At 37.7% G+C, this 13,566-nt stretch overlaps 1 protein-coding gene across 3 annotated transcripts in view; it reads right to left on the bottom strand.

The window, feature by feature from the left end:
* Nucleotides 1-234: 234 nt before the first annotated feature.
* Nucleotides 235-13,566, bottom strand: part of EFR3A (EFR3 homolog A) — a 90,522-nt gene continuing 77,190 nt past the window's right edge. For 2 of the 3 annotated variants that reach the window (XM_072949728.1, XM_072949729.1), the window contains exons 20-23: nucleotides 10,429-10,477; nucleotides 6,060-6,163; nucleotides 5,492-5,541; nucleotides 235-3,056 (exon numbers count right to left, since the gene is read on the bottom strand). In XM_072949728.1, coding sequence (XP_072805829.1) covers nucleotides 2,951-3,056; nucleotides 5,492-5,541; nucleotides 6,060-6,163; nucleotides 10,429-10,477 — 309 coding nt within the window. In that variant the 3' untranslated portion in view covers nucleotides 235-2,950. The remainder of the gene's footprint in view (nucleotides 3,057-5,491; nucleotides 5,542-6,059; nucleotides 6,164-10,428; nucleotides 10,478-13,566) is intronic. The other variant, XR_012064225.1, reaches the window with a different exon arrangement.

Here is a 13,566-nt window from a genome sequence, read left to right as displayed (position 1 = left end):
AGCACTGAGACTGATGCAGACTTGGCAACGGAGCTTCACAGGCACACACCGGCCGCTGCGTCTTAGCTCCGCCGCACCGTGACTGCAGTTACGGATCTCATGCTGCCACGTGTGTGAGGGTGAATCCACCTGGCAGCTTGATTTCCACTAAAGCCCTTCATTATTAACTAAAGCAAAATAGTGAGTAAGGTTAATAAATGCAATGGCTATTATAAAAATGTACTTATACAGAAGTAATTTGATTATATTTTATTGCTTACATATGAATTGCACAGTGAATTTTTACATTTCAAAAATAACTCACTTCATTACATTTAGTACATATATTGGCAGGAATAAAACAAGTCAGTTCCATTTTCAGACAGGAAGAAGAGAAATACCGTGAGGAGGGGGAATTTAACTGCTGGTATAGTATTACGATTTTAAAAGATAATGAGTTCAGAAGTATTAAAGAGTATGTGAGAGTGTGTGTGTGTGTGTGTGTGTACACGTACATTCAGGTTAACTCCAATGACTCTATATAAGCAAAGACAACACAACACAAGTATAGGAGGAACATTTAAATGTTAACTACTCAATGTCAAGGAAAAAATGAATGCTATAAGCAACAGTGTACAGCAAAAAGAGAATGACTAATCGTTTTTATTGAGTTTTAAATATCTACAAAAATACAGCAATACAGTGAACTTCAACAAATCCTAGACTTTCAGTATCCAAACTGGCTGTAACACAGTGTGCACACCTATTACCTGCAGGGTCTGCTGCCATCTCCTGGAAGGGACAACAAACCAAAGAAAAGACGCACCATTTCTTGGCAATCACTGTGAACAAGACCAGCTCAGTACTCTAGGATATACAGAAGTCTACCGTGATTTAAAAACAACAACTACAACAAGAAACCCCCCCACAAAACCCAAATCAACCGTTACAAACAGAACAAGAGAAAGGTGTGATGTACACTAACTGAGATGCTTTTCCTTTACATGCTATACATGCATTTTTAAATCACAGAGACACAAATTTTGTAGAGCAAAGTTTGTTTTGCATGAGTGCAAATGAATATATATCTTCTTTTCTTATACTATTAAATTATATATATTTTTCATACAAAAGCACACAGTGTTAATCTATAAAATGACATCCAAGTGGATGATGATTGTTTTTGCATGTCCCCCTGCTTAGATTCTTTAAATGCACGATCAAAAGTTAGTATCTTTCTTTAAAAATACAGAGGAAAAAAAAGGAAATTAAAAAACATAAAACTTGGCCTATTAAATGGTGAAATATTTTATCCGATCAAGAGGCAAAGTTACGGTGACAGCGGCAGTGGGGCCACTAACCTCCGCAGGGGCGACTGCAGCACTACTCGGAGAACAATGCCCCGCCTATCCACGCTGAATAAACCGCCCAGGACGTCTGAGCATCGCTTCATAGGTTTAAAAGGCTAGGATCTTTTGCAAGATGTTTCAAGACAGCAGTACTTTGGTTTAAATTTTTTAAAAAATCTCGAGTATGCTTGTTCTACTATTATTTCCTTACTTCTCTGTTTCTACTAAGGTACACAAAGTAATAACATGCCATTCTTCACTGCAATTTTTCAAACAAAAGCAAAAGCTAAAAACTGAACTGTCTTTTGGGCTACAATGTTTGATATGTGTATTGTTTTATGTAAAAAGGAATCAAATCTGAAAAGGTAGTAGAATTATAAACAGATTGTTTTATAAAAATGTCCTAAGAGAATTTTATAAGAGTTGCAAAGAAAGTTGTTCATTTTTGCCGTGTGGTGGAATTCACTAAAATGTACCTAATTTTAAGAAACCACTGTAAGTCTGTCAGCACGTGTAATCGTGGTAGCTTAAATCAACCCAAGCTTAAACGATGATCTTTAGCACACTTGATTGCTAAAACCATAGGCACTCTTTTCAAATGTAATATCACAAATCCTGAACAGAGATGCATACAAGCTACAGTTCAAATCTTACAAATTAAAAGCCCATTTGGGGCACTTTTTGACTATGAGGACTTAAAACAGTGCACAATATAAAAATGTTAATTAATGTGCTCTTTATAGAAATCAAAAGGTACACATTCTTCACAGGTGAACTGGTAGCCATTTTAAATCTCGTTTTTTTCTATACTAAATATATAGCTCATTTAATTAATGGAGCCACAGCAAAATAGTACTATAATTTCAAAGCACAGTCTGTAAACTAATACATCTCATGATGTAGAAAATATTGCACAGTTCGGTACTCCAAGAGCAAGCCCTAAGACTCTCAAGTAGAATGGTCAAACTTTTGGCAGAAAACACAGTATTACAAGAACTAGACACTTTAAAGTATGGCGACTTTAGGGTCACAGTCTAGGAATATTACTCAGTAAATGTCATTACCATGAACAAGTTGAGGAATGAATGTCACTGTTACAGCAAACGGACAGATGTCTATCACAACATCTAAAACGTGGGGACAAAAAGCCACACAACAGATTTGCAGCCCCAAGGATTTAGAATATATTTGTATGTTTTTCCTTCTGCAGACAAAGAAACACAAAAGCAATTATAATTCTAAGCAGTTGTGTAGTTAGTTTAAGAATTATAATAGACACTTCATACATCTTCAACCCGCTAAAGGCTTAATTTTTAAATTACATTTTTGGGAAAAATGTTAAATATATTACATAACAATGAAATAATGTGAGACAAATACAAGTTCAATTTTAAAAGCCATCAGGAACCTCAAAACAAATGAACATGGCATAAATTTATCTTCAAAGGTACTCTAAATCATATAATATAGTTGCAAAATCTCTAATCTGGTATGCCAAGCATTTGGTTAAAGATACGTTCCATTACTATTTTCAAGAAGTATGTTAACACACATTAAGTAAACCCTGAAAACTCAGCGTGGCCCTAACTTTCAGGCTTTATGCTGAGGTCTTCTGGAGCCACTCAGTACACACATAGATCCGGAAACTTCATCTCGTAGACCGGGACAGACTGGTATTGGGTGTGCCCAGAAGTAATGGTCAGTGTTCCTGATGGACTGGGAGGAGGGCTGTAAAGGAAGAACAAGGCATTGTCGACAGGCGCGCTGAAAAGCTGTGAGGCCCTGGAGGCTCACTAACAAGTCTGTGTAACTTCTCTGCATCACGCGAAGTGCCCAGAACTACTGCTCCCTAGCCAGCAACCTTGGATAAGTCACCCAACTTCGATGTGCATCTGTTTCTACACTTGTAAAGTAAACATAATCACTGTGCACTTCTTAGGTCTGCTGTAAATATTAAATGAAAGAATGCACTTAGCACAGTGCCTAGAACACCGTAAATGTTCAATACGTATTTGCAGTAAGGTTCAATGAATACAAACTATCAGTTACAGTACCAGTAAGACAGAACTAAGTCATAATCCTTATTCTAAAATATTAACTCCATATAGTCATGACAGTGTGATTAAATGTAATGTGGTGTTCTCTAGCAACATTTCTTTCAAAAACATGAGTTATGGATTTGAATTTTTATTATTTCCACTCACTAGCTGGATAAACTTCAGCAAGTTACTTTACTTCTCTAAGCCTCAGTGTCTTTACCTGGAAAATGAAAAGGAACAGGATCTACCTAACTTTTCAGAACTGTGGTGAGGATTAGCAAACACAACAGAAATAAAGTAGGTGACACAGACCAAGCGCACAGCAGATGTCCACTATCACAGCTAACAGGCATCAGAGAAGTCGTGGATGGGGAAGGCTGCCCGCCACCGCAGTTCTGCAGGATCAAGCCATCAGCCACTGCAGTCAGCCCCAGTGGTGCACCAGGAGGGGGATTCAGGATGGAGAAAAACAGGAAGCGTTCTGTGCTTTGGCTACTGGCCCTAGACAGCTAAGATGCACATCTAAGGAGTAATTTCGATGAACCCAGATCCTTGCACTTTCCCATACACAGAAAAGCACTAAAATCATCAACCCGAGATGGCTGTTCTTTGTGATTAGCAGTCATCTTCTGATGTGTGACTACATGTTTTCTCCCCAGCCCCAGACACCTATACATCCTGGCTCCTCCCTTGCTTCTTGGGAGCAGTTCCTCAAAGTGATCTGCAAGGTTGTCCCTCAGGTCGTAGTTCTCAGTAAGGCCCCCAAATAAAACTTAACTTGCAACTTTCAGGTTGTGCGTAAAGCCCACGCCCAGCAACTCCCTCTGAATCTAAGGTGCAACATAGTACTGCCTGCTGTGGTCTGATTCTCTGTTCTGAATTTTTGTAAATGAGTGGTCCTCAACTTAGACAGTGGTGGCAGGAATGGTGCAAATGCCCAGGACAAGATGTTATACTGATGAAAACATGCCCTGCATATGAAGGCAGAAAAGATTGGAAGAAAAGCATCTAAACTAGAGCATCCACCTGCTTACTCTGTTGTCCATGGGGACTGAGGCACAACAGGCTCAGCTAATCATGTTGAAATATAAAAGATACAGCTGACGGAGAAAAAGTGCCAGAAGCACAGCCTCCATCTACGGCTCCTCTACTGTGCCACCTCACACACAGACCAGTCTCCACACCGAAGTCAATGTAAGAGCACACAGAAATTCTTTCCTTCACAGGAACCTGGAGATCATCTCTCCCTCTGTCACGCGCTTCATCACTTAATAAACCAATGCTAGACACCATATGTTTTTGGAGCATAAAATACAACTGTCCAACGGTATCCATGGGAAACCGGTTCCAGGGCTCCCTGTGGATACTAAAATCCGTGGATGCTCAAGTCCCGTATACAAAATGGAGCAGTGTTGGCACACGACCTGCACACATCCTCTCTCATACTTTAAATCACCTCTAGATTACACATGATAACTAACACAAAGTAAATGCCATGTAAAATAGTTGTAAATACAACGGAAGTGCTATGTAAATAGTTACCAGCAAGCAGCAAATTCAAGTTTTGATTTTGGGGACTTTCTGGAATTTTGTTTTGATCCACAGTTGGTTGAATCTGTGAATGCAGATCCCACGGGTACAGAGGGCCGACTGTAACTAACAACAGCACTCAGAGGAAGATGACTTGGGAAAACTCAAGGAAATTTTAATAATTCAAGTGAGCCATATGCACAGGTAGAATCGTTACTGCCCTGGAAAGAACTACGAGGTTGAACCACATAAAACTGTAGTGTTTGCAGGTCAAAATGGTTAAAACGTGTGAGAAATTAACTTGTTAAATATATCATTAGAATGACAGTCTTCCAAATTACTCAAATGTCCTTTCAGGACCATTTTGAAGGAACAAAATGATCTGCAAAATGAAAGCTAGAAAAGCTGGAAGCCCCCTGGGTAAGAAATGGTATCATTTCCAGTAAGCAGAATAACTTCAAGGACAAAGGCGCCTATCTGATCTTGCGTTTACCCTAAATGAAAAGCACAATTACTTGAGCAGCCACAAATGTACAGGGGTCTAACAGTTTCTATTTTGCTGTTTTATTGCTCTTCTAGGATCAAATCCCTTACCGTATGGTGAGTTCCAATATTTGAGCCAGTCTATCATGAAGCAAATTTGCCTACAAAGGAGAAAAAAAATGTTAAAAACGGATTAATTTTTTTCCCAAATATCAGTATGAAATAATGTAAGTGCAATTTACAGGACAAAGTAAAACTGTAACTATTCAGCTGATGGTGCAGAATGCTTCAATGCTTTGGTTTTATCTGTCTCAAACACTGGAACTTAATGTAAAGATTCTCTTCTCTTTCTTTCCTAGTCTCACTGGTAAAAACAAATCAACAGACATACAAAACAAAATACCCACAGCAAAATCACTGAAAATCACTGCAAAAGAAGTTTCAAAGCAACAACAATCATTAATATTTAGTTTGGGATCTGCCATCCCCATCGGCTTACGTTACACACAGAAAATCATTCAGGCTTCATAGCTACGCCTTCAGAGCTTTTAGTCCCTACCTGATCCATTACCTTGTGTTCCGCTGATTTGCCTAAAGCTTGAAGACTACCAACCAATTACCAAGAAAGTTTCTGCAAAATGAAACCCCACCCCCACCCCCTCACCATGTGTTCACTTACTTTGGATTCACACTGTGCTGCTATTTCTTCAAAAGGTGCTTTCTGGAATTTCTCTATGACTAGACGCCTCTTTTCCTTTTCCTGTTCTTCCATTCCACTGGTATCTACAGACATGTTTAAAATGATCCATTAAAAGTAATAGAGAATTTCATAGAACCTGGCTAATGTCCGTAAGAGCAAATGACCTATAAATCAAAAATAAGGATAATTTATAGGACCACTTGTATAGGGAAAAAAGCAAAAGGTGTAACATCCTTGAAATGTCTTAGTTAAGGCTAGAAAGCGCACATACAAACAATGTAAAACCTACACAGCGCAGACTCCCTCCGTCTCTCTCACCAAAAAAACGGGAGCAGGACAACTTCCAACAAGTCAGACAACTTGAAGGCCCTTCTTGAAGGATGATTCTTTTACTAATAGACATGTCTGTGTGTGTATGGGGTATTAAAAGTCTGCTAAACTTGATAATGAATGGCATAACCAAAATACAGATATAATCATTTGGAACCAACTTGCTTTAGCCATTTCCATTTATCTTCCACAATTTAAAAAGGGATTTTTAAATTTATCTTAAGATGATCTGTGGTCTAGCCAAAGTTTGTCAGAAAGTAAAATAATTAATGTCTATCTTTTTGATACCACTAATATAATAACTATGTCTATTTGCTTAGGAATATGAAAAGGCAGATAATTAACGGCTCATTTATTGATGGTCTGCTACATAACAACTTGGTGATTCTTTTTTTTTTCTTCTGGTCAAGAATTTCAAAAGATGAAATGCACTCTGTTCAAGGTCCTTCAAGCAAAGCTCCTCTTCAGGTGGACAAACTGTAACAATTAGCTAGTTCTGAAAAGTGGAAATAGCAGGTAGAAAGGAAATATGTGTTATTTTTTTCCTCTGAAATTGTGGCAGGTTAACAAAGTTGCAGCATTTATGTATTTTTTCTGAATACAGAATTATGATCATATCTCTAGTGTTCACTAGACCAGGGTCACAAGCTCCAATGTGCCAGAGGCCAGGCAGGAAACATAAATGTTTAAAGCAGGTCCGTAAAAGCAGTAGGAAATGAGGAGACCTGGGCAAGCTGCGCATACATCGCTACATCGCTGGGCTCTATTCAGCTTCTGAAAATAACACTTCAACCTGCAGGCAGCAAGTTTGTTTTCCATGCATGAGTCCCGCATTTCTCAAACCTTCTGGTTTCAAGACTCCTTTACACTAGAACAAATAACTGAGAAAGCCGAATAGCTTCATTTAGTGTATAATAGAGCCTTCGATATTTTCTACAACTACAACATAAAAATGAGAAACTTTCAAAATTTTCACTAAATTAAAAAAAAATAAAACCATTATATGTTAACATAAATAGTATTTGTTTAATGAAAAAAAACCTGTATTTTCTAAAATGAAAAATTTAGTGAACAGAATGGCACTGTTTAATATTTTCACAAATTCTTTAATGTCTGGCTTAATAGAAGGCAGCTGGATACTATCTGCAAATGCGTTCAGTCCACTGCAGTATGTTATTCTGGTTGACGTAGATTAAAAAAATCTAAGCTCACACAGCTATGTATTGGGAAAGCGTAATTCAGTAGCCTTTTCGCAAAACATGGCTATTTCCTCTTGGACACGACAACAAAACACGGCCAGCGGTACTTTAACAGCTGCAATATGGAATTTGAGACCCTATTAATACACTTTCTGTAACTGGTTACACTAACATCTACTGATCTGTTTCACAGTTTACGTAGAGCTTTCCTCACGCATGATTTTGTAACATCATCCAATGATCGCTTAGAATACTGCTCCACTGACTGACGCAGATCCTCTAAACGTAGATATTTCATTGTAAAATACTCTAAAAATCACATCTGTTAGTTTACCACAGATCTCATTAGAAAGGTCCTTAAATAAATATTGGGGAACTCTCAAACTCACAGTGGCAGATACAAGTTTCAAAATTCTAATTTTGTTCAAAAGTGCTAATTTTATCATTGGGAGCAAATACTGTCAGTGTGGCTTTTTTCACTTTAAGTGACAGCTTCACTTCATTGTCTATCAAGTACCACAAGTTTTCTGCCTTTTTTATTTTTTAAAGTAAAAATGGTGTTCCTTGTAAAAATTAACTAGTTCTGATTGTAAATAAAAGCAATCAAAGGGACGCTTTAAGTGTATTTCTCAAGGACATGCATTTGTGGGTTGAGATTTAATAGCTTAATCATTTATACTGACTCATCATGGACATTCTTAAGAGATATCCTGCTTTCTAAAAAAAACTGAGGGTGCGTGGTGCTGCAGAACATGGGGACCACCAGTAGAGTTTGATGCCACTGCTTTCATTCATGTTAAACAATGCAGTAAAAAGGTAAATAATGTCTTAGTATTATGTTAAAAATAGTTTTTGACTTGAAGGATCCCTTGAAAGAGTTGCCGCGGGGGCTCCAGGTGTCCAAAGGCATACTTTGTGAACCACTGCCAGACTGTAAATTCCTCAACATGCCATTAATTTTTCTACTATTTTTTATTGTTTTTTGGTTGGGGGAGGTATCATGCCATTAATTTTTAAATGTCTCAAAGTATCTTGGACATAATAGGTGTTCAAAGGTTTCTTACTAAATTCAACTAATTTAATTTTGGCAAATTTGGTATTACATTACAATAATGGATTAAGCTGAAAAAGGTCAGATTTCATTTCATATATGATGGGTACTAGAGTGCTTCACTTCCGTTGACAGTGATATTCTTATTCTAATATTTCCTAAAAATTGAGAGCTAATTCCCACTGTTGTGAAAGTCAATTTCCACCCTCTACTGCTTCACCAATTAGAAATGAACTGTGATCAAGGCATCGTTAGCCTAGTAGTAGTTTTAGTAATTTATATTAATACTTACTCGAAGAAATCATTTTAAAATTTTTAAAAGGGGCAAATTATATAAGATAAAATTTATTTCCATGAAGGTGAAAGGAGAAAAAAAAATCAGAGTAATATTTTAGGAAAAGATAAGTGAAAAGATTACAGAGTCAGCCAGTCCTGGGTATGAAGTTTGGGTCCAGCATTTACTAGCTATGTGATCTCAGGAGAGTTTGTTACTTTCTCTGCCTCAATGTTCTCCCTGATAAAACAGCAAGGATTAACGTGATGCTCTATCAGGCCTGCTGACGATTTTAGCCAGCTCCTTTCTCTTACACCAGTAGAAACACACTTCTAATTACACTACTATATGCCTGTTAAAAAATCACTTTATGTAATTCTCTCAGAATTTCTCAGAATTGAAAAGGGAACCCTCCGACACTGCTGGTGGGAATGCAGGTTGGTGCAGCCACTGTGGAAAACAGGATGGAGATTCCTCAAAAGACTAGGAATAGACTTACTATATGACCCAGGAATCCCACTCCTGGGCATACATCCAGAAGGAACCCTACTTCAAAATGACCCCTGCACCCCAATGTTCATAGCAGCACTATTTACAATAGCCAAGACATGGAAACAGCATAAATGTCCATCAACAGATGACTGGATAAAGAAGATGTGGTATATTTATACAATAGAATACTATTCAGCCATAAAAACCAACAACATAACACCATTTGCAGCAACATGGATGTTCCTGGAGAATGTCATTCTAATTGACAAAAAGCCAGAAAGAGAAAGAAAAATACCATATGAGATCACTATATGTGGAATCTAAAAAATCAAAAACAAAACAAAAAACATAAATACAGGACAGAAACAGACTCACAGACATAGAATACAAACTTGTGGTTCCCAAGGGGGCGGAGGGTGGGAAGGGACAGATGGGATTTCAAAACGTAGGATAAACAAAATTACACTGTAGAGCACAGGGAAATATATACAAGATCTTGTGGTAGCTCACAGAGAAAAAAAAATGTGACAATGAATGTATGTATGCTCATGTATAATTGAAAAATTGTGCTCTAATTGGAACTTGACACAACATTGTACAATGACTATTACTCAATAAAAAAAAGTTAAAAAAAAGAATTTCTCAGAATTTTCATCCACCCATCTCCCAGAAGAGGAAATACACTGACTATTTCTCATAAATCCATGCAGCCTGAATGCTGGCCACCAAATAAGGGTGGCATCAAAATACGTGATGCTATGCTTTCACAGTTCTAGAAAAGTCAGTCCATACAAAGGAAAATAATTGTCTACAACAAGACAGGACAATTACAAAAGCCTAAAGAATGTAACTAAATAAATCAATTATATATGTATATAGAAATCAACAGTATACATATTTGCCATGCTGCCTCTCTTCATTCTGGCATCTAAACAAGTACTAAGATAAAGATGAGCTAGCAAAACTTTAGCAGAGTTAACAGGCAAACAATAAAAATCTCACCAATCGCTTTCTTTAATGCTTCAAAGGTGATTTCTTCAGTGTTACTAACCTAGAGAAAAGTGATTTTAAGTAAAATAAAAGTTAGGAAAGGTCAATATAAATGACACCTTCACCTAGTTACAAGCCATCTAATAACTTTCACAAATGTTTTCTCTTCTTTGCGTTGGCTGTATTTTTGATTCTACTCCATGGTTATCAGATAATCTCCTCTTTTTCACTGGCTTTAACAATGGCTTACTGCGGCGGTTCCCCAAACAAGTCCACAGACCGGCATTACACTGGTGGCACTAGCATCCTCTAAGGCAATCCAATCAGCACTCAAGGCACAGATTACATATACACGCAGTTTCAGCTATGTGATAAATACTCCACATACTTTTTACACCCTTTAAAAGTTTGGTACCACATACGTTTTACAAATCAAAAATTAAGTTAAAATAAAATTAAAAGCAAGAATCACTCCTTTTGGAAGTGTTTAATGAGTACAGCTGACAGACATCTTAAAATAATCATACTCTGGATCTTTTAAGGTCGATCACCAAGTCTTGTTCTCTAGAAATACCCTTTAACTTGAGGTTTTCAAATCTCTCTCTTGCTTTGGGACATGTAAAAGGCATGAAATCAACTGCTATATAAAAAGTCAGTAATATTTTCTGTGGCACTAGAACATTTTCAGAAGGAATAATGTATGTGATTACACTAATATCTCTGGATAAAAGTAAAGAAACGATACACGAGTACTTGCCTGGGACTTCGGTCATTCCTAATTTTAGCTCATGAGCTTCTCTCTTGCTAAGTCTAAGGCAGTAAGACTAGTGAAGCCAAAAGACTTCATGCTTTGCACTTAGCTTCTCTGCAATACAAAGGCTTTAGCTGGAAATCAGGCAGCAAGGGTTCCACTACCTCAGTTTCTCTACTGAGGGTTCATATTTCTAGTTAAAGTCAGATTAAACCTGGGACTCTTCAGTTGCTCTGTTCTAGATATTTGGAGCAGATACACAAGATTAGGCCCTGGCTGGTTGATTATTTGCACCTAGAAGCAATCTAGTACTTCAAAGAAAAGCCCACTGGGGTTCTTACAGCTGGTTAAGAGCTTTAGTCCTCTGAGAAACAACTATAGTGCAAAAGAAAGAACACTGGAGAAGAAAGCAAGCCGGAATTCTTGTTACATATAATTTTTACTTATTACCTGTTTAATCCTGGCTAACTGAAAAGCTAACACATTTTATCTGATAATTCTTCTCTGTTTGTTCTTGTTTTCCTTAATTTGGATTATTATGATGCAATTTCCTAGCATCAAAAACATACAAGTCATTCTGTTCCTTCCTTTTTTTACCTCCTTCCCCTAAATCCCTTTCAGTCACTTGCTGGTCCAACCCATCCCCCACCTAGAACAGGGAACGCCTGCTCTCCCGCCCCTCGCCGCCCCATCTCCAGCCTGGCTGCTCTGGACCCTCGCTACCTCTCGTGCAGACTGTCACAAGCACCTCCTAACTGGCCTCTCTGCCTCCAGTCTCTTCTTTCCACTTTGGCCTAGTGACACTTCCGAGATTCTGTTCATGAAGGCACGGCTCCGATAATGACACTGCCCAAATTTCCGTGTTTCCCCACTTCCTACCAAAGTATACACAAAGCCCTCACTCAGCCTGGTGATAAAACCTTCTATAACTTGGCTTCAATCCTGTTTCCCACTCTTTCCTTTTGTGAATCCTATTTTTTTTGAAAGAGGAATTTCTTTTTACTAATGTTTAATGACTCATATTTTTCATACAAAGTAGTTGTTAAATACAAGCCACCTACTTCATTTGGTGCTCAAGCAAACTATAATCTGTTCCAAATCTATAGAAAACGTTGGCTGCGCTGGAGTTATGGAGAAACGGAGCAAAGGCATGATCCTAGAGGAGTGTCAACATTGCTTTTACTTTTTATGACTTTTGCCTTATGCGTGATCTACAGCTCTTACCCAGACTGTACCACACCCTTGGTCTTGCATAAAATCTACTGTTTATCTTTTTCTCACCAGACTAGCGGTACTGCCACTTGCACGGACACTTTGGTAATTTTACAGCACCTAGCACAGCAGGTTCTGACTAACATTAACTTGACGTGAGACATCCCGCTTTGTTAGCACACATACGGGTTTCTTCAGTTGTACTTGGGAAAAAGGCAGGAATAAATATGTGTAAAACAAAGATCTGTTATTTGTCCGAGAATAAATGACAATCCTTTTCAGCCAACAAGTGACTTCATTTTATATAAAAATTTAATATGTACTCAAAATTTAATATATATAGCCTCCTATCCATTCCCCCTAAGTCAAGCATTGACTATTACCTTTCAGAGAGAAGAACTGAGTCATGGTTTCAGGTTCTACTCACATCCACCATGCTACCAGCCAGGTCGCCGGTGCTCAGAGGGCACCAGAGATCAGACGCATGCCTGTGGCGCTTTATTCTGTCAGTCAAGCTGATTAGCTGATTATTTAATTTCAAGAGGCAGAGATGCCTCTATTTTACCCTTTATATTCTCAAAGACCTTAATCAAATTTAGGTATCTTTACACGTATATAGCGCAATTTTTAGGGAAACTCCACTAAGTGATTCACGGTGGAATAGAATTTGAATTGCAAATGTTAGAACTGACATACCTCAAGTGGAACAGGTATTTTAATAGGACATGGTAATAAGCTAAGCTATATCTAAGGAAAATGAAAATTTTGCTATGAGCGCCATCTAAACAATTTTCTTTTTTTAAAAGTTACAGGCTCTAAAAGCAGGTACCAGATATACCTGCAGACTATGTGGGATTATGTATATACAATTTCAAATAATTTTGATGAAATAATGTTTTTTCAGATGATAAACTTTCTTATTTGATTCATTGTTAGCAAACACACTTACTCTTACTTTGACATTTGTTATACCATTAACTGGTGAATACCTAATTGATGAGAATTTCTCCTGTCCATGCAATGAAGTTAGTTTTAGCCTAAAAGGTACTGTTATTCTGTCTTCTGGCATTTGAACAATCACTCCTAATATGCAAAATCAGGTTCCATCATAGTAAATGAGTTTGAAACTCCAATGTGCTCAAGTAAGTCTTATACCAAACTACATTTAACTTTCCAAATACTCAGCG

This window comes from Vicugna pacos, chromosome 25, assembly GCF_048564905.1.
Source record: "Vicugna pacos chromosome 25, VicPac4, whole genome shotgun sequence".
In the NCBI taxonomy this organism is placed as follows: domain Eukaryota; kingdom Metazoa; phylum Chordata; class Mammalia; order Artiodactyla; family Camelidae; genus Vicugna; species Vicugna pacos.
This window is presented reverse-complemented; position numbering and strand designations above follow the sequence as displayed.